General features: G+C 41.4%; 2 protein-coding genes across 4 annotated transcripts in view; one reads left to right on the top strand and one right to left on the bottom strand.

The window, feature by feature from the left end:
- LOC139473453 (armadillo repeat-containing protein 8-like) overlaps window positions 1-12,249 on the bottom strand; it is a 54,433-nt gene extending 42,184 nt beyond the window's left edge. For all 3 annotated transcript variants that reach the window (XR_011653952.1, XM_071256035.1, XM_071256036.1), the window contains exons 1-6: window positions 12,179-12,249; window positions 4,841-4,914; window positions 4,413-4,484; window positions 3,427-3,569; window positions 3,035-3,132; window positions 72-164 (exon numbers count right to left, since the gene is read on the bottom strand). Coding sequence is in view for 2 of the 3 variants with exons in the window: in XM_071256035.1 (XP_071112136.1) it covers window positions 72-164; window positions 3,035-3,132; window positions 3,427-3,569; window positions 4,413-4,484; window positions 4,841-4,914; window positions 12,179-12,196 (498 nt within the window). In the remaining variant the exon portion in view is untranslated. The remainder of the gene's footprint in view (window positions 1-71; window positions 165-3,034; window positions 3,133-3,426; window positions 3,570-4,412; window positions 4,485-4,840; window positions 4,915-12,178) is intronic.
- Window positions 12,250-12,432: 183 nt separating this feature from the next.
- LOC139473482 (lariat debranching enzyme B-like) overlaps window positions 12,433-23,091 on the top strand; it is a 29,658-nt gene continuing 18,999 nt past the window's right edge. The window contains exons 1-4 of the mRNA XM_071256084.1: window positions 12,433-12,469; window positions 12,838-13,066; window positions 14,236-14,360; window positions 18,763-18,843. Of these exons, the coding sequence (XP_071112185.1) occupies window positions 12,870-13,066; window positions 14,236-14,360; window positions 18,763-18,843 (403 nt within the window). The 5' untranslated portion in view covers window positions 12,433-12,469; window positions 12,838-12,869. The remainder of the gene's footprint in view (window positions 12,470-12,837; window positions 13,067-14,235; window positions 14,361-18,762; window positions 18,844-23,091) is intronic.

Here is a 23,091-nt window from a genome sequence, read left to right as displayed (position 1 = left end):
GTTCATGTAATACAATGCATCATACACTAATGTATTCAAAATTTATCAAAGCCCCAACAAAAGATGATTACCTTGCAGCAGTTAGCAAAGATGGTGGTGATGCACTCCTGTGTACAGACAGACTTGGAAATGATGTTGATGAGGTGGGGAATGATGGTGGCATCCTGAGGAAGAAACCACACACTAGGTCAACATTTCATACAGTTTACCACACACTAGATTACAGAAACCAGACACTAGATCAACACTCCATACCAGACACTAGATCAACACTACATCCAAGACTCTAGGTTAACACTCCATACCAGACACTAGGTCAACACTACATACCAGACACTAGGTTAACACTACATACCAGACACTAGGTTAACACTACATACCAGACACTTCACACCAGACACTACAGGTCAACACTTCATACCAGACACTAGTGTGAGTGAGTGAGTTGGGTTTTACGCCGCTTTTAACAGTATTCCAGTTATATCGCGGCGTGTCAGCTTAATGTGGGAGGAAAGCCCGAAGTGATGCAGGTCTCAGGCGTTAACCACTTCGGTGAAACCCACGAGCACGGGTATGGTGCTGACAAACCTAGAAACATAATCGGGGCGAACCGGGATTCGAACCCACAATCATAGGTTTCTGGCGCACCCAAGGAACGCAACTCTGCACAGCGAATCGCGGCGCCTTAGACGAATGGGCCACCCGTGCCCCCTACGAGACACTAGGTCAACACTACATACCAGACATTAGATCAACACTTCATACCAGACACTAGATCAACACTACATACCAGACACTAGATCAACACTACATACCAGACACTAGATCAACACGACATACCAGACACTAGATCAACACGACATACGAGACACTAGGTCAACACTACATACCAGACACTAGATCAACACGACATACGAGACACCAGGTCAACACTACATACCAGACACTAGATCAACACTACATACCAGACGCTAGGTCACACACTACATACCAAACACTTCATACCAGACACTAGGTCAACACTACATACCAGACACTAGGTCAACACACTACATACCAGACACTTCATACCAGACACTAGGTCAACACACTACATACCAGACACTTCATACCAGACACTAGGTCAACACACTACATACCAGACTGTCACTTCATACCAGACAATACAGGTCAACACTTCATACCAGACAGTACAGGTCAACACTTCATACCAGACACTAGATCAACACTACATACCAGACACTAGATCAACACTACATACCAGACACTAGATCAACACTACATACCAGACACTAGCTCAACACTACATACCAGACACTAGATCAACACGACATACCAGACACTAGCTCAACACTACATACCAGACACTAGATCAACACGACATACCAGACACTAGCTCAACACTACATACCAGACACTAGATCAACACGACATACCAGACACTAGCTCAACACTACATACCAGACACTAGATCAACATGACATACCAGACACTAGCGCAACACTTCATACCAGACACTAGATCAACACGACATACCAGACACTAGCGCAACACTTCATACCAGACACTAGATCAACACTACATACCAGACACTAGATCAACACTACATACCAGACACTAGGTCATCACTACATACCAGACACTACAGGTCAACACTACATACCAGACACTAGATCAACACGACATACCAGACACTAGCTCAACACTACATACCAGACACTAGATCAACACGACATACCAGACACTAGCTCAACACTACATACCAGACACTAGATCAACACGACATACCAGACACTAGCTCAACACTACATACCAGACACTAGATCAACACGACATACCAGACACTAGCTCAACACTACATACCAGACACTAGATCAACACGACATACCAGACACTAGCTCAACACTACATACCAGACACTAGATCAACATGACATACCAGACACTAGCGCAACACTTCATACCAGACACTAGATCAACACGACATACCAGACACTAGCTCAACACTACATACCAGACACTAGGTTAACACTACATACCAGACACTTCACACCAGACACTACAGGTCAACACTACATACCAGACACTAGGTCAACACTTCATACCAGACACTTCACACCAGACACTAGAGGTCAACACTACATACCAGACACTAGGTCAACACACTACATACCAGACACTCCATACCAGACACTAGATCTACACTACATACCAGACACTAGATCAAAACTACATCCAAAACTCTAGGTTAACACTCCATACCAGACACTAGGTCAACACTACATACCAGACACTAGGTCACACACTACATACCAAACACTTCATACCAGACACTAGGTCAACACTACATACCAGACACTAGGTCAACACACTACATACCAGACACTTCATACCAGACACTAGGTCAACACGCTACATACTAGACTGTCACTTCATACCAGACACTACAGGTCAACACTTCATACCAGACAGTACAGGTCAACACTTCATACCAGACACTAGATCAACACTACATACCAGACACTAGATCAACACTACATACCAGACACTAGATCAACACTACATACCAGACACTAGATCAACACTACATATCAGACACTAGGTCATCACTACATACCAGACACTACAGGTCAACACTTCATACCAGACACTACAGATCAACACTACGTACCAGACACTAGATCAACAGTACATACATACCAGACACTAGGTCATCACTACATACCAGACACTACAGATCAACACTACATAACAGACACTAGATCAGCACAACAGACCTGACACTAGATCAAGATATTACACCATGCAATGTACCAGACGACTGGTCAACACAAAACAGCATGTGTTTATGAATTACTTGTTTTACCTCCTGCGGAAATACACTGAAAGGATACACTAGAACATCAGATCATACTGGCTACTTAACACTGATCCTAAACTTAGAACAAAGTTTAGTCACTAATAGCTATATTAATGGCATGTTGTTTTGAAAAACATGAGCGTTACAATGAATGACTTTGTTTGTTTCCACATACCTGGTAGACTAGCTCTATGGCAGCTTTATTGCACAGGAAGATTGTTCTCAAGCATCTAAGACAAGCCTCAACATACTTCAGATTGTGGTTGGACAAACCTATAAGAAACAAAGCCAGCTGAAGCAAGTGGTAAACTCAAACATATGAAGTTTGATGTGTAACCATGGTTACACTGCGTTACACACACGCACTAGTACGCTAGTCCAAGATGAGTGAGAATCAGATTCAGTAATGAGCTGTGGACTAGTGGATAAAACCCATATCTCTCCCTGGTAACAATTTACTTTCACAGAACTGACCAGACTTCTGATGGTAATATACAATGGCTGTCAAGTCAGTCTAGGTATTAACATGACAGACATGATAGAACATTATTGTATTCCTGCTACAACCTTTCAACAAGACAGAGACGCAGCCTGCCTCCACCAAAGCTGAGATGTTCTCATCAGTGCCCTTCGCTAAACTCCCCAGCACTACTGCACACTCTGTACGGAGCTCAATTGGAGATGCTTCATTGATCATCCATTGCAGCAGTCTGCCACAGGAAAACATTTATAATCATAGTACATGTACCAATAATTTTAAAATAAGACATATGGCAATAAGAATATTTACTAAAATAGCATATGTGGCAATAAGAATATTTACTAAAATAGCATATGTGGCAATAAAAATATTTACTAAAATAGCACATGTGGCAATAAGAATATTTACTAAAATAGCATATGTGGCAATAAGAATATTTACTAAAATAGCATATGTGGCAATAAGAATATTTACTAAAATAGCATATGTGGCAATAAGAATATTTACTAAAATAGCATATGTGGCAATAAAAATATTTACTAAAATAGCATATGTGGCAATAAGAATATTTACTAAAATAGCATATGTGGCAATAAGAATATTTACTAAAATAGCATATGTGGCAATAAAAATATTTACTAAAATAGCACATGTGGCAATAAGAATATTTACTAAAATAGCATATGTGGCAATAAGAATATTTACTAAAATAGCACATGTGGCAATAAGAATATTTACTAAAATAGCATATGTGGCAATAAGAATATTTACTAAAATAGCATATGTGGCAATAAGAATATTTACTAAAATAGCATATGTGGCAATAAAAATATTTACTAAAATAGCACATGTGGCAATAAGAATATTTACTAAAATAGCATATGTGGCAATAAGAATATTTACTACAATAGCATATGTGGCAATAAGAATATTTACTAAAATAGCATATGTGGCAATAAGAATATTTACTAAAATAGCATATGTGGCAATAAAAATATTTACTAAAATAGCATATGTGGCAATACGAATAAAACACACAAAGGTTCCCCAGCTTCCACTGTTTCCCACTCACCTTGGTATGACTCCATGTTCAATGACATTTGATTTCTGTTTGTTGTTACCAATTACGAGATTCTTGACATTGCTGATAACATTTGGATATATTATACATTACATGTTATACATATTATATTATTCTGTTTATTAATTTATGGCTTATATCAAGTATTGCAATAATTACAACATGTACTTGTCTTGTTTTATGTACAAAGTCTTGTTTTACATAAAGAATATGTTATTGTAGTATAGTATATATATATATATATATATATATGTATTCCCTATGGTAGAAAACATTCTTAATAACATGATTAAAAGGATCATATGATTTGATTTTATATTTTGTCATTTCCTGTGATACGAATTATTAAACGCGAAATATAAGTGTTACAATAATACTGGTAATTCCGACAGTGAAGGAAGGCAGTGGAGCACACATACTTCACAGCATCCGTCCATCGATCATGTTCTTCCGAGAATATTATCTCCATTGAACTTTTACTTCCATCCACTTCCTGAAAAATCACAAGATATTAGAAATTATTAATAATGCTTAAATACACTAGAACAATAATAGTTTATCCTTACTTTCCTTCAGTGCATTCTAAACAATACTGTAGAGCCAGTGTTTCTGGTGGGATTAATATCTTCCAGTCATAGGGACAGACTTCACAAGCAAATACTGGACATGACGTTCCCCGTCAGTTTCACATATATTTAACAACAATTGTTTTTTACCTTTATTATCAAACTGAGGTCAGCTTATGTCTGCTGTTAGATGGCACCATAATCTTGAATCATGTCACATACGAGATAATGTGGGCATAGTATTATCACAGTGTATTTGACCTATCCTAAATGATGAGGTAATAGTGCTTGGCGAGACCACCCTGATGACATTGAAGCCATAAATGACTATACTTAATCTGTCTCGTCAATATCTATTCAAGACCAGAAATCACTGCATGGTATTTCATTTTCACAATACATATTTTTGTTGAACCATTATATACACTTATGTCTAACTGAAAGAATGTATACTTCAGTTGTCTGTTGTCGCTTACAAGAGAACATTTCTACACCATTTCTACTTGACAAGGACTGCCCTTACACTTACCAGTCAAGCCATATCAATACCAGAAAATGGAAACACTGATAATTAAGTCATTTAGGAGATAAACATACTGTGTTTTCAATGTAGAGCTAGGTTACCTGTAGATTTAACCCTGCTAAATTGAATTTGGAACCGAACGCGCAGCATGAGGTTTCAAATGTTAAATTTAGCACGGTTAAATCTACAGGTAACCTAGCTCTACATTGAAAACACAGTATGTTTATCTCCATTCTACCATGACTAAATAAAATGTGAACTCTTTGGTGTTAGCAAGTATACTGAGTGACGCGGCATGGGTTGAGTTCAGTGTTTTGAGTGGGTTATCGATCTGAATTGCGGAATCACCAAACAAAATATGGTGCTGTATATACGCAAGCAGTTTGTTTACACCGTAATACTTCGCTCGAACATATGACAGGCATTGAAAGTATATAATCACGGCAACTTGGTAAGCTAACATGAGGTGGGCATCCCTAAAGAAAACAAAGAAAGCTTTGCAAGGCTTTCGCTCTACATCGCACGTCACCATTATGACGTCATATCACTCATTGTGACGCAAAAGATATGACGTCACAGTCGTATATAGAAAAGCGCCAAAATTCCAAGCTCTCTGTTGTCTCCAAAACGTAAATACATTCCCTTTGTTGACTTCTGTCGTATTTTTCTGCACGAAATGTATTGCCACACATCCTTTGAATATTGTAGTAACCGCATCTGTGCATTTTGTAACCAGTAATTGTAGATATAATTATTTAAATGTGCGACAATTACTGAAAATAGTACTATTCTATCAATTTTAGCTTCCGCGGTGATGCGGCCGTCAAACCAGCTGTTTCAATCAGAGGGGGTTTATTGTGATTTAATAGCCTCTGATTGACCAATCAGAATCGAGTAAATTTCAAATTCATGCTAGAATCCTCCTTATTGGTTCTGTTTTCTTTCATTGTTTTTACATTTATTATGTCTGTTTTTCTGTATGAAATTAGACCACCTAGTGATACAGCATCTGCCTGGATAATGGAAGGTTGGTTGACAAGATAAAGACTGGTTGGTTCAGAGTCATTATACTGTGTCTGAGTGGGTTATCCATGTTAAACCGTGGCATGGTATCTCAGTGGGCTGGCACTATAAAATAAAACTACCATAAGTGGAGACTAGTACAGGCAGACATACACACATGCATGTTGCTATATGAATTCAATAATCCTAAACCCTATTTCACCTGTATGACTTTAATACATTTTTAGAATGTACTTAGTGACCATGGTCAATTATAACTATTTTCTATAAAAACTCATATTTTTTATTGAGTCTTAAACTAAAATATTTTTTCTTTTGATTTATTTTTCATGTTGTTTTTCTTCTTGTTCTAATTTTCAGGGGAATCTATCATCCCTGCCCACACTATCCTAATGTTCAATCATGTTCAATTTCAGTCTGCCACACAAAACCTGAATAAACAGTTATGCAGGTGTTGATAAACCAACATGATTAAGTAATTAATAAATTTTCAATGATAAAATACTAAGGTTGTATATATTTGTCTAGACACAACACATTCTTGTTATTTGTGGATATACCAAGCACAAAGATAAATTGGTGCCTTGATATGTAACAAGATCAAATCTTGTATATTCCCTCACAATCCTGATGTGTGATATCCTTTAATAGTTCATTCTATTATATGTATGGTTGGCAGCAAGATCTCTATTACATGTATGGTTGGACGCAAGATCTCTATTACATGTAGGGTTGGAAGCAAGATCTCTATTACATATAGGGTTGGAAGCAAGATCTCTATTACATGTATGGTTGGAAGCAAGATATCTATTACATGTAGGGTCGGACGCAAGATCACAATTACATGTATGGTTGGAAGCAAGATCTCTATTACATATAGGGTTGGAAGCAAGATCTCTATTACATGTATGGTTGGAAGCAAGATATCTATTACATATAGGGTTGGATGCAAGATCTCTATTACATGTAGGGTTGGACGCAAGATCTCTATTACATATAGGGTTGGAAGCAAGATCTCTATTACATGTAGGGTTGGAAACAAGATCTCTATTACATGTATGGTTGGAAGCAAGATCTCTATTACATGTAGGGTTGGTTGCAAGATCTCTATTACATGTATGGTTGGAAGCAAGATCTCTATTACATGTATGGTTGGACACAAGATCTCTATTACATGTAGGGTTGGACGCAAGATCTCTATTACATGTAGGGTTGGATACAAGATCTCTATTACATATAGGGTTGGATGCAAGATCTCTATTACATGTAGGGTTGGACGCAAGATCTCTATTACATATAGGGTTGGACGCAAGATCTCTATTACATGTAGGGTTGGAAACAAGATCTCTATTACATGTAGGGTTGGAAGCAAGATCTCTATTACATGTAGGGTTGGATGCAAGATCTCTATTATATGTAGGGTTGGACACAAGATCTCTATTACATGTAGGGTTGGACACAAGATCTTTATTACCGTATTTTCTTGAGTATAATGCGCACTTTTTTTCGAAAAAACACAGCTGTGTAGAAGGGGGTGCGCATTATACACGAATTATGAGTTTGGATGTTTTTTCCTCCCATGGAAAGACATTACCGTGAGCACGAAACACCGGAAATACCATGTCAACAAATCCATACTGAAGTACGCAAAATAATCATGTAATTACACTGTCTGGCTATAAAAAGTGTTCTTTGTATATCTGGACTTATGTTTGTAACTTATTTCCTTAATTTTATTCAAAATTCTTTTTGATATTGTTTTTATTAATTTCGGCGAAATCGTGTGAGAAGTGATCGAAATATCACAAAACTCACCGTTATTAACGGCAACCATGGTCAGAATACTGCTATTGACGCCTTGAAACGAACTTTAGTTGACAGAGAATGGATACATATATCATAAATGACATACTTTGATTCGTTAAAAGTCATATTTGTTTTTGTTTGACGGTTCTATGTCAACATGAAATTCTCGCGATCACGCGATCACGTGCGCGTGAGCCTTGACGGTGACTGGTCAGACTGGTTCCATGTAAAAAATAATACCCGGGAATAGCGATCAGCTGCTTCGCTTAGGGTTATTATTATTTTAAATATGTTAAGTAAAGGCTGCATATAATTAAGAAAATAATGGAATATATCATTCCTGATAAAAAAAATTAGTTTCAGATACAAATGTTGCCGATCCTTGCATTAAAAATCTTATAAAGTTATATCATCGGGTGTGTCTTGACCAAGAAAACGTGTGTACAGCTGATTGCCGTTTCAGGCTTAGTTTACGAGAAAATGCACAAGGTAATCTTAATCCCTAGATATAAAACAATGCATAGCAGAACAATAAATACTATTTAATCGGTAAATAAACATGTCTGGTGATTTTTTATCTCAAATTTCAAATTTATACTGACGAAGTTTCTCATCACCCATCCGTTTGCCGGACTTCGCTGAAAGGGTACGGTGTAATTTTTTTCTGCGCATAATATTCAAATTTCTTTTTTTTCCAAAATATTAAACCCGCTAGAGGGGGGTGCGCATTATACATGGGTGCGCACTATACTCAAGAAAATATGGTACATGTAGGCTTGGAAGCCATATCTCTATTACATGTAGGCTTGGAAGCAAGATCTCTATTACATGTAGGGTTGCATAGTGAGGTTTCACCTATTTCATATTAATTAGTGTTATACAGTGGCTCCAGTAAAACAGAAATCTCTCGTTGACATTTTCTCAGTAATCGTTCGCCAAATAGACTAAACAAAACATATTCAGGAGTACTGGACTTAAAGGGGCACTAATCTCTGGCTTCTTCCCGGCTGTCTAACACTGCCTGCCAGGGCTCACTAGCTGCCGTTATTTGATTTGCTAGCTAACGCAACTGAGCATGACAAGAGACTGGGCTGCCGTCTGCAAGTCCAGCTAAACTTGGAGGCAATACTTGTTTAACACATTTTTTAATACTGACTGGTTACCCGTGATCTATGAAGATTTCGACAAAGGGCGCATGTTAATTAATTTCATCATTCTAAACAAACAGATAAAAAGAACGATGGAAGGTCATCGAATGTCGTTATTTGGTGTCGTTATTTGGAAATACCCAAATATAGGGTTATAGGTTATAGTTTAGTAATATAAAAAAAGTATCCCTGCAGAGAAATCATTTTCGGGTTGCGTGGATAATATGATTACTACTCCTTTGTTGTCATCCATGTTTTCTGGTATAACCCTACACTTGTATATTTGTCGTCATTCAATTGATGCTCTGTTAATGAATTTATTACAGGTATAATTAGTGGTAGCACCACTCAGATTATCTGATAAAGGTTCCCATTTGGCATTTCTTGTGTCTGGGTTAATCATTCAATCTAAATCCAGGTTTGAAATGAGGTGAAATGTGTGTTATGTGATATGCACATGGCAGCCCAGCAAGAGATGAATGATCAGTTGATTTACTTTCTGTAAATTAACAGATCATTCCTAGCCATCAAGGATCAACAGTAAATATGTTGATTGATTAATCACTGTTATCTTGCACAGTGGATATGTCAAAAGTAAGTGTTTACATGTGTAGGTTTACTAAAGCAGACGGAATGCACTCATATCATGGCGTGAAGTGCCGATGTAAAAAGTACATATAGTCAGACACTCGTTTAACCGATATTCAGCTGTATCTGACACTAATGATGGGAACCGATTAAATCAGTGCTATTTAGACCCATCAATCCGACAGTCTCGCACTCCCACTCCGACACACCTAATCTGCAACGAATTACCGAAATCACTCATTAATCAGTCTCGTTAATCTGACACAGTGATCAGCGTACTCCATGGTAATCTTAATTATGTTTATCCAACATACTCATTCATCCGACACAATCTTATATGCAACCAACCATGGTCGATTAACAGGACTTGACTATACTTTGATACGTTGATTGATTGCTCATTGTTATCTAACTCAATGGATTCGTTTAAGAACCGTGGACATTATGAAAATAGTTCTCACGTGGACCTTCTCAGCTGACCTTTGAGACCTGACACCTATGTGAAAGAACTGAAACAAACTAAATGAACAGTGGAGAAACGAACACATGTAAGAATATCCCGAAACGCTATATATATTTTAAAATAGTTGATTGTTACAGAGACATGTGATATCGAATAAGTTTCTTTGTACAGCTGCAGACGTATGGGATATTGTTCCTTTATGTGGATATTCATGGATACATTCCTCGAACACCGTAGCTGGCTAAAGTTATATATGTAACTTTGGTAGGTTTGCAATTATGACATTTGCATTTGGTTTTCAGTTATTTGCTGTAGCATTGAACAGAATCATTCTTGTTCCTCTACGTCTTGGTTGGGAATTTCTTCGATGCGCGATAGACGTTGTTTTCACATGTCTTTTCCTTTGTAAGCATGTATATGTTACAGTCAATGTGTAAAAAGTGATTCACTCAGGCAATAAAATTAACTGCTCTTAATTGTAATAAAGAAGTTGTTCATCCATAAATTCTTATCCTTACTTAATTAATAAAATGTCTAAATATTTCAGTCATTTAACAAATTAACTGAAACATCTGTCCATTTATTTAACAGATTGACTAAACATGATTAAGACATTCAAAGGGGCTTAAAAACATCACAATAGATTAATTATACTTGGATTAGAAGCCAAACAATATAGAAATGTACTTTTAATCCTAACTTTTTCAGTCACTTGGGGATGATATCAAAAATAAATTTGTTTGGAATTCATTATCATAATAATAAAGATGGACATATTTTTCAGTCAATTTGTAAAATAACTGCATATTTAGGCGTTTAATTTCTTAAGTGAAAATCTTTAACATTTTGACTGTAAGAATATACACACTATAAATTAAGCAATGCTCAAGTGAAATATTTACTTTGTGGGGTCAACTGCAGAATTTGGGTCCCAAAGTCAAAATAGTGTAAATGAAAATCGCACAATTACCAAGCAAGTGACTTATCAAAACTTTGTCATCATAACCGATGCTACCCACAAAGATACCTAAATTTCTATATTATTTCCAAAACTGTATTTCATTTTGCTGATCAATGTGACTGTACGCCCTTGTACTATCAATAAAAGTGACTAATGCACTTACAAATGGTGCAGTACAGGTCGCGAACTAGTCTAGATTTCTGCTATATCATCCGGGTACTCACAGGGAAAAAAACATTAACAAAGGCAACAACCAGTCCAGAGGAATTGCTTTAGATCAGTGCCTGTTTAAAAATTTCCATGGCAAAAGCGGAAGCATATCATATGTCATGGGTATCAAATTTTGTGGTAAACATTGAACATTCCTGCTGAATGTTGACTACACAAATACAAATATCATGGAACTTGAAAATGAACATATGGCTTATTGTTTTCCGTATAGAATCGGAAATTATTTGGGGCCTTTTATTTTAGTTACACAGCCAAAACATCTGAGAAGATCGCGACTTTTCTCTATCAGACATTTTGTGCTGGCCCATAGCTTAGGCGTCGCTTGGATCAATATAGGCTAGAGTAGAGCTGCTTCTATTGCTTGTTTCGTGTTTTTCTTTCTAGTAGAAATGAAAATGTGGCAGTCCAGTAGTCTGGACCATTTATCGCAATATCAAATCATATCTACCATGTTTGAAGGGATCATGTTCGATGTTCGCTACAATTTGTTTGCTCTGTCTTGATTCTTGTTGATCCTTATCAAAGATCCTATTTATGATTGTCGCAAACAAAAATAAAAGACATATATTGGTTTTCATTATTATATAAACATATATATTATTTAACACTCTCTGCAGTAAGTTATCAATAATGTCAGAACTTTTCTTTATCATATTTAAAAATGAAAATAAATGTCGCAAAAACACGCACGTGCGTCTATATCCGGTGAACATGGCTTCTGGATTTTGAAAAGTAGAAGGTTCGTTCGTAAGAAGTTGATGTAATTTTGTAGTGAAATTATCCTAACTACACTATGGAATATGCTGTTCCAATTTGTGTTTTATATTTAGACTAGAAAGATAGTAACGTCAGCAGTGCAAATGCACGATAAACATTACATGTTGCTTTGTCACAAAGTTCGTGTGTTCATGGGTGTAGGCCTAGTCGGCCAACCTACCTAGTAGCATAGTATTAAAGAGGCCCTATAGTGATGCCTCAAAAGGCAGCTTGATCCCCACTTCAGCAATCCTTGAAGACCTAATAGGTGTAGGTATCCAGTGTATGTCTCTTGACCTGTTGACTTGGTGACCAGTTTTAACAGTAGATATATATCACATCATGTTTCAGTAGTGACTGGTAGTGAATCTCTCAAAATCAAAATGAAGATTGCAGTGGAGGGTTGTTGCCATGGTGAACTTGACAAGATCTATGAGACCATCCAGCATCTTGAAAAGAAAAACAACATGACAGTTGATCTGCTTCTTATATGTGGTGACTTCCAGGCTGTACGGAATAGGGCAGACCTTCCCTGTATGGCTGTTCCACCAAAATATCAGAGACTCAACACTTTCTACAAGTGAGCAGATCTATAATTGTTTATTAACCATTGTGCATGTTTTTTTCCAAATACTTTTCCCAAAGGGCTTATAACTTTGTCGCTAATTTAAGGTAGCTGTGCTGTTAGCATGATAAGCATAGCACTTTTGTTTCAAATTCATACTGCTCTGTGAATATGTTTTCCCAAACTAGTAGTGATGTCAGTAAACAGGGAATGCTTATAACATGTATAACTTTGGCAATGGACTTTGTTTCATACTTTTAATGCATATAAGCATGGAATTTTTTCTTCCTAAGTTTTACTGCATAGGGCATGTTTTTCTTCAAAACTGTAACCATGGTAAGTGATGCCAATAGACCTTTTGCTTGTGTTTAGGGTAGATTGAGGCATAGGACTACATTAGACAACAGACCCGTGAAGATTCCGGGGTAGAAAAGGTCTTCAGCAACCCATGCTTGCCGTAAAAGGTGACTATGCTTGTCGTAAAAGGCAACTAATGGGATCAGGTGGTCAGGCTTGCTGACTTGGTTGATGCATGCCATCGATCCCAATTGCATGGCTCGTTGCTCATGATATTAATCACTGGATTGTCTGGTCCAGACTCGATTATTTACAGACCGCCGTCATATAGCTGGAATATTGCTGAGTGCGGCGTTAAACAACAAACCAACCAACCAACATTAGACAACATAAGGAATCAAAGATGGTCGGGTGGTCAGGCTCGCTGACTTGATTTGATGCATGTCATCGTATCCCAATTGCGTGGATTGATGCTCATGATGTCAATCACTGGATTGTCTGGTACAGACTCTATTATTTACAGACCGCCATCATATAGCTGGAATATTGCTGACGGCAGTGTTAAACAACATACTAACCTACCAATATCAACATACAAAAATGGAAGCAACCCCATCCTCACCTTTTCCTGAATGCCCTAAAACTGTCCCAAACATGTATCAATAACAGTGTTTGAAGTGATTTAAAAGCTCAACAAGAGAGATGATCAGGCGATCCATAAATGTTGCCTGCCCATCTTCAAAGTTACCTCCCTGCAGACATTATAAATAATGAAAAATAAGAGACAAATCAGGTCTTGATTCAACAATTGTATGCAAACACCTATGTAGTTAGTTTTGAGACCCTAGAGTGGTACAAGTAGACATCTATGCATGCCTCCTTTGCAGATACTATTCTGGAGAGAAGATGGCCCCAGTCCTGACCATTTTTATCGGTGGAAACCACGAAGCATCCAACTACCTCCAGGAACTGCCATATGGGGGATGGGTGGCACCAAACATTTACTACTTGGGTGAGAATTTAGGAAATCATAATCTAGAAACTGCAGATAGTATCAGTAATCAGAGTCAGTTGTCGCTTTGAGTTTGTCCAAAACATTTTCATCCATAAATATTGACTCTTAGGAGACATAATGTAGCACCCTCTTTCTGTACAGTGGGTTTTATTGGCACAATATTGTGTCCTATAAACATACAAACATTTGGAATGAACACACATAATTTACATTGTGAGTTTTGTGGGAAGCAAGTTAGTGTGGCTGTTTGAATCAAATTACATATAACTGACAGTTCTATTCTGCTCAGATATATACTCAAAGATGAAGATGCCTGTTGATTTTCTTACATCTAACATTGAAATCCTCTCAGAGTAAATATTATTAGTTGTCAACTGGTGAGATGTATCCTATGTGCAAGCCTATACACTCCTAGCCAGTTGACAAGGAATTTTTATTACCGGCATTATTTTAGCAACTTTATCTAGCATGTCTTATTCAGTATGGCTAGCAAACTATTTCACAGACACCTTGACAGCTTGTAAACACAGCCAGAGTTATCGCTCTTGCAATACAATTGGATATGCTAGGTTTGGTGCATTGTCCTTGTGGAGTGCTTCAGATTTCCGTCCTGGGACATAGGACTACTCATACAGCATCTGGTATTACAGCCGTACGAACTGATACAGCAAACAGAGTTGTCTTTGATCCAATAGACTGTTTTTGTCATAGCCTTGGTTACTGCATCTTTATTGGGGAAATCCATGCCTTAGATGCAATAAAGTTTGACAGATGACCAGAGGCCAGAGTTCATATGGGATTTGGTCATCAAAGCCCAACAACTAGGGTAGGTAACCAGTGAAGATCCGGGGTAGAATAGGTCAATCCATGCTTGCCGTAAAAGGTGACAATGCTTGTCTAAAGAGGCGACTAACGGGATGGGGTGGTCAGGCTCGCTGACTTGGTTGATGCATATCATCGTATCCCTATTGCGTGGATTATTTTACAGACCGCCGTCATATAGATGGAATATTGCAGAGTGCAAACAACAACAGACATTACAAAACATTACTAGGGTATGTAGATAAAAGTTTCAGTATATCACTGGTGTCATCAGTACTGGGGCGTGATGACACTCCTGACTTGCCATTATGGCAGTGACAAGGTCTATGGACAGCACTTTCAAAAACTATTATCCAAGGGATGTCTCTGTGGAGGATGTACCAGTCTGGGCCACTCAGATTTGCTCAGTTGTTGACTGTTCCGCATCATGTATCACAGATGGACTCAATCTCAGAATACATGTCTTTGGGCGAGTAAGGATATCTCAACAACACTCTTGACGGATTGTCTCGCTCATGTTGATACACAATATGACTTGAGACTATCACAACAGCACTGGTCTGTCAGTGTTTGCTAGATATTTCCCTTGTGTCGCAGTGTCACAATAACTATTCTGAGTGATTTGTGGGCTCTTGGTATTATTCGCTACTCAACACTTCGGAGGGAGCACAGGTACTTGACCAGGAAGCATAGCATTCTATGTTACAGTAAGGATGAGACAGGGGAAACAGATTTACTAAAAAGAGCACTCGCTGAGCATACTCTAATCCTGATATAAATCCAGTGCTAGTTACCAATACTGCAAAGAATAAGGATAAGAAATAAGTTTCATGAATCTGAATATACATGATATTAGGCTTAAAAAATATATATTCTTGGTTCTCAGGCGCTGCCCTATCCTCACAAAGTCCATCTCTCTTTTCGTTTTTATTTCCATTTTTAAAAAAAAAAACGAAATCCTTAAATAATCTGTGTCTTGAACACAACGATCCCAGCAGTGAAATGTTACAATACTTAAAAACAACACAATCCAATATAGCGTGCAGTTATTTCCCTTTACATGTGCACTGATGTACTGCGCATCTCTTGTCATATGTTATGGTCATGGCAGCACTAGTTATGTGCTTGTTTGCAATTTTGGTCAATGAAAACATGAATCTTTTTATTAAACATCACAAGATATGATGATGGTATTTGTGTACTGTATGACAGACAATGTTTCATACGCAGAGAATAAGAATACATGTGTATTCGTCTCGTTAAATAAGCCGGAAATAGCTCTTCTTGTCATGGCCAATATCATACCTTAAAAAGAAAATTGATAGGAAGACCGAAGACTTTGTATCTCTAACGACTCGTATTTGTTTCAAGGCAAGTTCACGGTGAGTTGATGAGATTTGTCAATCAGAGCATACATGATTTCGTGTGTAAGCTCCCTGCCCTGCAGTGTGGCTGGTACAGCTTCCTGCCCTGCAGTGTGGCTGATACAGCTTCCTGCCCTGCGGTGTGGATGGTACAGCTTCCTGCCCTGCAGTGTGGCTGATACAGCTTCCTGCCCTGCGATGTGGCTGGTACAGCTCCCTGCCCTGCGGTGTGGCTGGTACAGCTCCCTGCCCTGCGGTGTGGCTGGTACAGCTCCCTGCCCTGCAGTGTGGCTGATACAGCTTCCTGCCCTGCGGTGTGGCTGGTACAGCTCCCTGCCCTGCGGTGTGGCTGGTACAGCTTCCTGCCCTGCAGTGTGGCTGATACAGCTTCCTACCCTGCGGTGTGGCTGGTACAGCTCCCTGCCCTGCGGTGTGGCTGGTACAGCTCCCTGCCCTGCGGTGTGGCTGGTACAGCTTCCTGCCCTGCGGTGTGGCTGGTACAGCTCCCTGCCCTGCGGTGTGGATGGTACAGCTTCCTGCCCTGCGGTGTGGATGGTACAGCTTCCTGCCCTGCAGTGTGGCTGATACAGCTCCCTGCCCTGCGGTGTGGCTGGTACAGCTCCCTGCCCTGCGGTGTGGCTGGTACAGCTTCCTGCCCTGCAGTGTGGCTGATACAGCTTCCTGCCCTGCGGTGTGGATGGTACAGCTTCCTGCCCTGCAGTGTGGCTGATACAGCTTCCTGCCCTGCGATGTGGCTGGTACAGCTCCCTGCCCTGCGGTGTGGCTGGTACAGCTCCCTGCCCTGCGGTGTGGCTGGTACAGCTCCCTGCCCTGCAGTGTGGCTGATACAGCTTCCTGCCCTGCGGTGTGGCTGGTACAGCTCCCTGCCCTGCGGTGTGGCTGGTACAGCTTCCTGCCCTGCAGTGTGGCTGATACAGCTTCCTGCCCTGCGGTGTGGCTGGTACAGCTCCCTGCCCTGCGGTGTGGCTGGTACAGCTCCCTGCCCTGCGGTGTGGCTGGTACAGCTTCCTGCCCTGCGGTGTGGCTGGTACAGCTCCCTGCCCTGCGGTGTGGATGGTACAGCTTCCTGCCCTGCGGTGTGGATGGTACAGCTTCCTGCCCTGCAGTGTGGCTGATACAGCTCCCTGCCCTGCGGTGTGGCTGGTACAGCTCCCTGCCCTGCGGTGTGGCTGGTACAGCTTCCTGCCCTGCGGTGTGGCTGATACAGCTCCCTGCCCTGCAGTGTGGCTGGTACCGCTCCCTGCCCTGCGGTGTGGCTGGTACAGCTCCCTGCCCTGCAGTGTGGCTGGTACCGCTCCCTGCCCTGCGGTGTGGCTGGTACAGCTCCCTGCCCTGCAGTGTGGCTGGTACAGCTCCCTGCCCTCCGATGTGGCTGATACAGCTCCCTGCCCTGCGGTGTGGCTGGTATAGCTCCCTGCCCTGCGATGTGGCTGATACAGCTCCCTGCCCTGCGGTGTGGCTGGTACAGCTCCCTGCCCTGCGATGTGGCTGATACAACTCCCTGCCCTGCGGTGTGGCTGCTACAGCTCCCTGCCCTGCGATGTGGCTGGTACACCCCCTGCCCTGCGATGTGGCTGGTACAGCTCCCTGCCCTGCGGTGTGGCTGGTACAGCTCCCTGCCCTGCAGTGTGGCTTGTACAGCTCCCTGTGATGTGGCTGGTACAGCTCCCTGCCATGTGGCTGGTACAGCTCCCTGCGGTGTGGCTGGTATGGCTCCCTGCGGTGTTAAAAGAGTTAATGCCTTATAACGGGCGTAGTGCTTTAAAATTTAAAACTATCAGCAGGAGAACAAATATGTCGACCTTGGGCCTACAGGCTAATGTCTATTTCTTACACTGCTCTGATTTGGTAACCAAAAGCAACAGGCGGCCCGGATGTAGAAGAGGCACATTTTGGGTTCTCTGTTATATCATCAAAGAAAAAGAAGGAAACTGCAATATGTTGTGTCAGGATAAGTATACTGATATTATGAATATCCAATTTTAAGTAACCTCAAAGTAAATGTTCAAATTTAGTCATTCGTCTCTGCTTCTGAACTAAATTGAAAATGATGCCAAGTTAGTATTGTTTGAGTGACCTCATTCAAAACCCCACAGACAATATGCCCAAGCTAATGTCATCTTGGAATGTTTCTCACTGAACACGTACATTGAAATGCTGCTTCATGTTTGTCTAATAACATCTGATTCCAGGTTATGGAGGCATCGTCCAGGTTGGAGGTATCAGAATAGGTGGACTGTCGGGGATTTATAAAGGAAAAGACTTTCAAAGAGGTGAGTTATTTCTGAAATACAGTATCAGTACGTGTGAGGTGTGAAACAATACTACTATAACTAGGAGGCAGCATACACATGTTACATCATGTAAATGAACAGACAATGCCTTCTGTGCCAGGGGGACGTCTGCTACAGCAACAAAGGTCTTTGAACCATCAGAATCAAGACGTTTACACACATTTAAACAGTGTCAAAACATGCTTGAACAAAGTTTCCAGCTTCTAAAAATATTTTGCCTGAACACATCTCAGCATCACCATGGTTACCGCCCCAACAATTGGGTCACACACTGTAACCCTGTGAGTTGTCAACTTAGACTTCAGTTACAGAGCAGTACTTCAGCAGATAACCAGCTAATGTGTTTTGTTGTACCAAGTGCCGGTTCCTCTGCCATCACACTCCCTCCCAGGCCCTTCATGTCTCATGTCACTAGTAATTTTAACAAGGCTTTTGCTATTACTCAATAGACTTCAAACTCCTCAATTCAACTCATGGTTTATCTTCAACTGCCGTGGTACTCGAATTGAATGTTGATGTTGCGACTCTCTGCCCCAAGCGCTCTGTTAATACTTCAACTGTGGATGATCGAGAACTTGCCCACTTAGATACTATCATCTGACATACTCTCCCGTTTTGATTTGAACCATCCTGTCGGCAATGGAAGCCATCGCTGCATCTGAGTCACACGCCAAGTCTTCCGAGGGCCGTATTAGAGGTTCCATTGCATTGATTCATGAGGAGCTTATGGGCATCATGGATCTTATCTCGCACAATGCTGGTACCATCACTGCTCTCCTTCACCATGGTGTCCTCCAGTACTGTCAGTGGGACGACCACTTAAACACAAGGTTTTACCATGTTCCTTGGTCTACCCGACACCCATCTTCCTGATGCAAGGGAGTTAACTGACTGTAAAAGTCCAGTTTCCACCCTTGCCGAAATAGGCTTGAATTCCTGGGCTCAATCGTAGCGCCACCAGTGATTATTACGAGTTAAGTCCCTTATAAGCTTCTCCTATGGACCAGTCAGATTCCACCTCACTTGCATTTGTTTCACACAAAATGGCGGTGCCAAGTCAGACGATCTGATCGATAATCAAGATCTATATTGTGATAACACGGGTCTTAACTCGTGAAGTGCCACAAATCATGTGAGCACCTTGATTAAAAACGTGAAAAGGCTTGGAAAATATCTGTTGACGAGTTAGCGGTGCACATGCTTTGCAAATCCTGCACAACAGTTTACTTACCAGATTTCGATTTTGCTGCACCATTTTGATTGGACTGTGCAAAGACTTGTTAGTCCAGCCAAAACTCCATAATACCAGCCTAGTTCGGCAAGGGTGGAAACTGGACTTTTATGGTCAGTTAACTCCCTTGCCTCGGGAAGATGCCCGACACCTGTTTGCCTACAGGTTTCAGGAAGTTGCCCAGGATGTTACTCAGGACACATCTCCAGATATCCGTGGACCTGCTTTGGCTTCAGAGACAGCACCTTTAGGACCAAGAAAAGAAGAATTGTGACCTCCATGAGGTTTTTGGATCTAAAACTAGTTCTTTTCGTGAGAGAGGTCGGGGGCTGCCAAGGACAACCTGGATACAAGTCCTCCAACGTGCATTATCCTCGCACCAGCTATGGGATGACTGGGAACTTCCATTCTCTGTCTTACCCATTGTAGAGACTCCTGTAGGCAGAAGACTGTTATATCTCAAAGATCTGCTGCATTTTCACATGACGTCCATCACATTCCTTCGAACGAATATCCATCTGGGAGACCACTTGGTCAATCTCAACCTACAAGACGCCTATCCCACTTGGAATCTCAAGGTCATCCTCAGCCATTTAACCTCTGCTGAGCATTAACCACTTGCTGAGAAGGACTTCGAGTTGATCACCCTCAAGATGTTTTTCCTCCTGGCCCTTGCAACAGCTGATGAGGGAGATCCACATGCTCTATGTTCACAGGGTCCAGTTTGAGGGAATACTGACTGGGAAGGTCTTTCTGGGGCTTCATTCTGACTTCATCGTGAAGAATCAGCTCCCGGGGCAGCTTGACTGTTTGTTTACCATTCTGTCGTTGGCATCCGTCTTGAGCCCAGATGATCATGAAGACATCTCCTTATGCCTGGTTAGAGAGCTCCATATCTACCTGAGCCTGCTTGGCCACTTCACCACGTCCACAAGAGACTCTTCAGGCCCATTTCCATGGCGACCACCACAGTAGTTTCCCTACCACAGTCTGCCTTCACTCATCTATTCTTTGGGTATATGCCTTTGCTGAATTGCATGCTCCTGTGACTTCCTAGTCACATGAGACTGGATCTCTGTTTAGCACCAGCTTCCCCGTATATGTCTCAACAGGCTAGGTATCTTGAGCCCCACGAACCATCCGTGGGATAAATGCATAGCGTGAAATAGTTTAGTTTTAAAATTTAAAATTTTACATTAAATTGCATATTTATGTGGTTATCCTATCTCACACGCTATATTTCACTTATCAGATGTGATCCATAATAAACACTTGTCAAGGTCCGATGTAGCCATGGTAGCTGCATCGCATACAAGTGATGACCGGAACATCCACAACCATTCCTGTCAGAAGGAAACAAAGGTGACGCAAAAAGAAAACCGGAATAGGTGGCAGTAATAGAATGAGATGGGTAGCCAAAAACTAGAACTGACCTAAGAGCAAATGCGGAATTTGGGGTGGTAAACACCAAAGAGGTTGATGGGCCCCGCTTGGGTATCAGAGAATCGGTGGCATTGGGGAATGGTGACCTGTTGTGCTACCAACAGGGGACCAAAGCTGTGGACGCCAGCGACATCTTCCAAGGCTATGTCATGGAGGTAGTGACTGGCGAAGACGGTGTCTGATTGCCAAAAACAGCCCTCCATGATCAACTTGATGGAGCAGTTACTATGAAGAGCCATGGTAGATGTGACCAGCCTGATGTCGTGGGGGTGGTTAGCCTTGGGGCTTCCAATCCGGCGGCTTTATAGGCTTGTAGGATGACCGCCTGGAGCTACAGGGAAATAGTATTCCGCCTGACCTCCGACTGCGATGATGGGAAGACCAGCAGGAAAAAGTGTTTCCTTGACTTGTGGCAGGCTTTTGACTGTCGTACGAAAATCTTCAATGACTGTATCGGACATAATAGAAGCTCCACCTTATCATTGGCATCCACGATAGACGAGAGGGGGGAATGGCGAACATTCTATCAGACTGTCCTGGGAGTTGATTCTTGGCAATGAAGTCCTAGGTGAACGGCGCCATGAGTACCGCGTTCAAACCGGACATGGGCAGTGGTAGCAAAAGCCAGTAGAAACACTGTAGAAGGAAGGAAGACGAGTGGAGTGGTTTGAAGGGAGCAGTCTGAAGAGCCTGTAAGACCATGTTCAGATCCCACTTTCTGATCTTCAGAACGAACCAAGCGCAGCAAGGCCTGGAGTTCATACATTTTCGTCATCTTCTGATCTTGCAAGATGGAAAGCACAGAGTTAATGGTGACCAAGTAAGTAAGAGATGGTAGAGCCTTTCAACCGACGTGTGTTGCTGCCATCAGATCCTGGGGTTTGTTGGAGCAGAATGCCTGGAAAGAGCACCATTTGTTATCATATAGTCCCTGTGTAGACAGACGGTGGGCTAAGGCAATAGCCTCGGCTGCTCTAGCCGAATAAATGTAATGGTGATGACAAGATAGGCATAGGACTAGGAGGCATAGGACTAGGAGGCGTAGGACTAGGAGGCGTAGGACTAGGAGGCATAGGACTAGGAGGTGTAGGACTAGGAGGCGTAGGACTAGGAGGTGTAGGACTAGGAGGCGTAGGACTAGGAGGCATAGGACTAGGAGGTGTAGGACTAGGAGGCGTAGGACTAGGAGGCATAGGACTAGGAGGTGTAGGACTAGGAGGCGTAGGACTAGGAGGCATAGGACTAGGAGGTGTAGGACTAGGAAGCATAGGACTAGGAGGTGTAGGACTAGGAGGCGTAGGACTAGGAGGCGTAGGACTAGGAGGCGTAGGACTAGGAGGTGTAGGACTAGGAGGCGTAGGACTAGGAGGCGTAGGACTAGGAGGTGTAGGACTAGGAGGCGTAGGACTAGGAGGCGTAGGACTAGGAGGGAAGCATAGGACTAGGAGGTGTAGGACTAGGAGGCATAGGACTAGGAGGTGTAGGACTAGGAGGCATAGGACTAGGAGATGTAGGACTAGGAGGTGTAGGACTAGGAAGCATAGGACTAGGAG

Source organism: Haliotis cracherodii, unplaced genomic scaffold, assembly GCF_022045235.1.
Source record: "Haliotis cracherodii isolate W230 unplaced genomic scaffold, xgHalCrac1.p SCAF_29, whole genome shotgun sequence".
Classification (NCBI taxonomy): domain Eukaryota; kingdom Metazoa; phylum Mollusca; class Gastropoda; order Lepetellida; family Haliotidae; genus Haliotis; species Haliotis cracherodii.
Note: the sequence above shows the minus strand (reverse complement) of the source record. Positions and strands in the feature narration are given on the sequence as shown.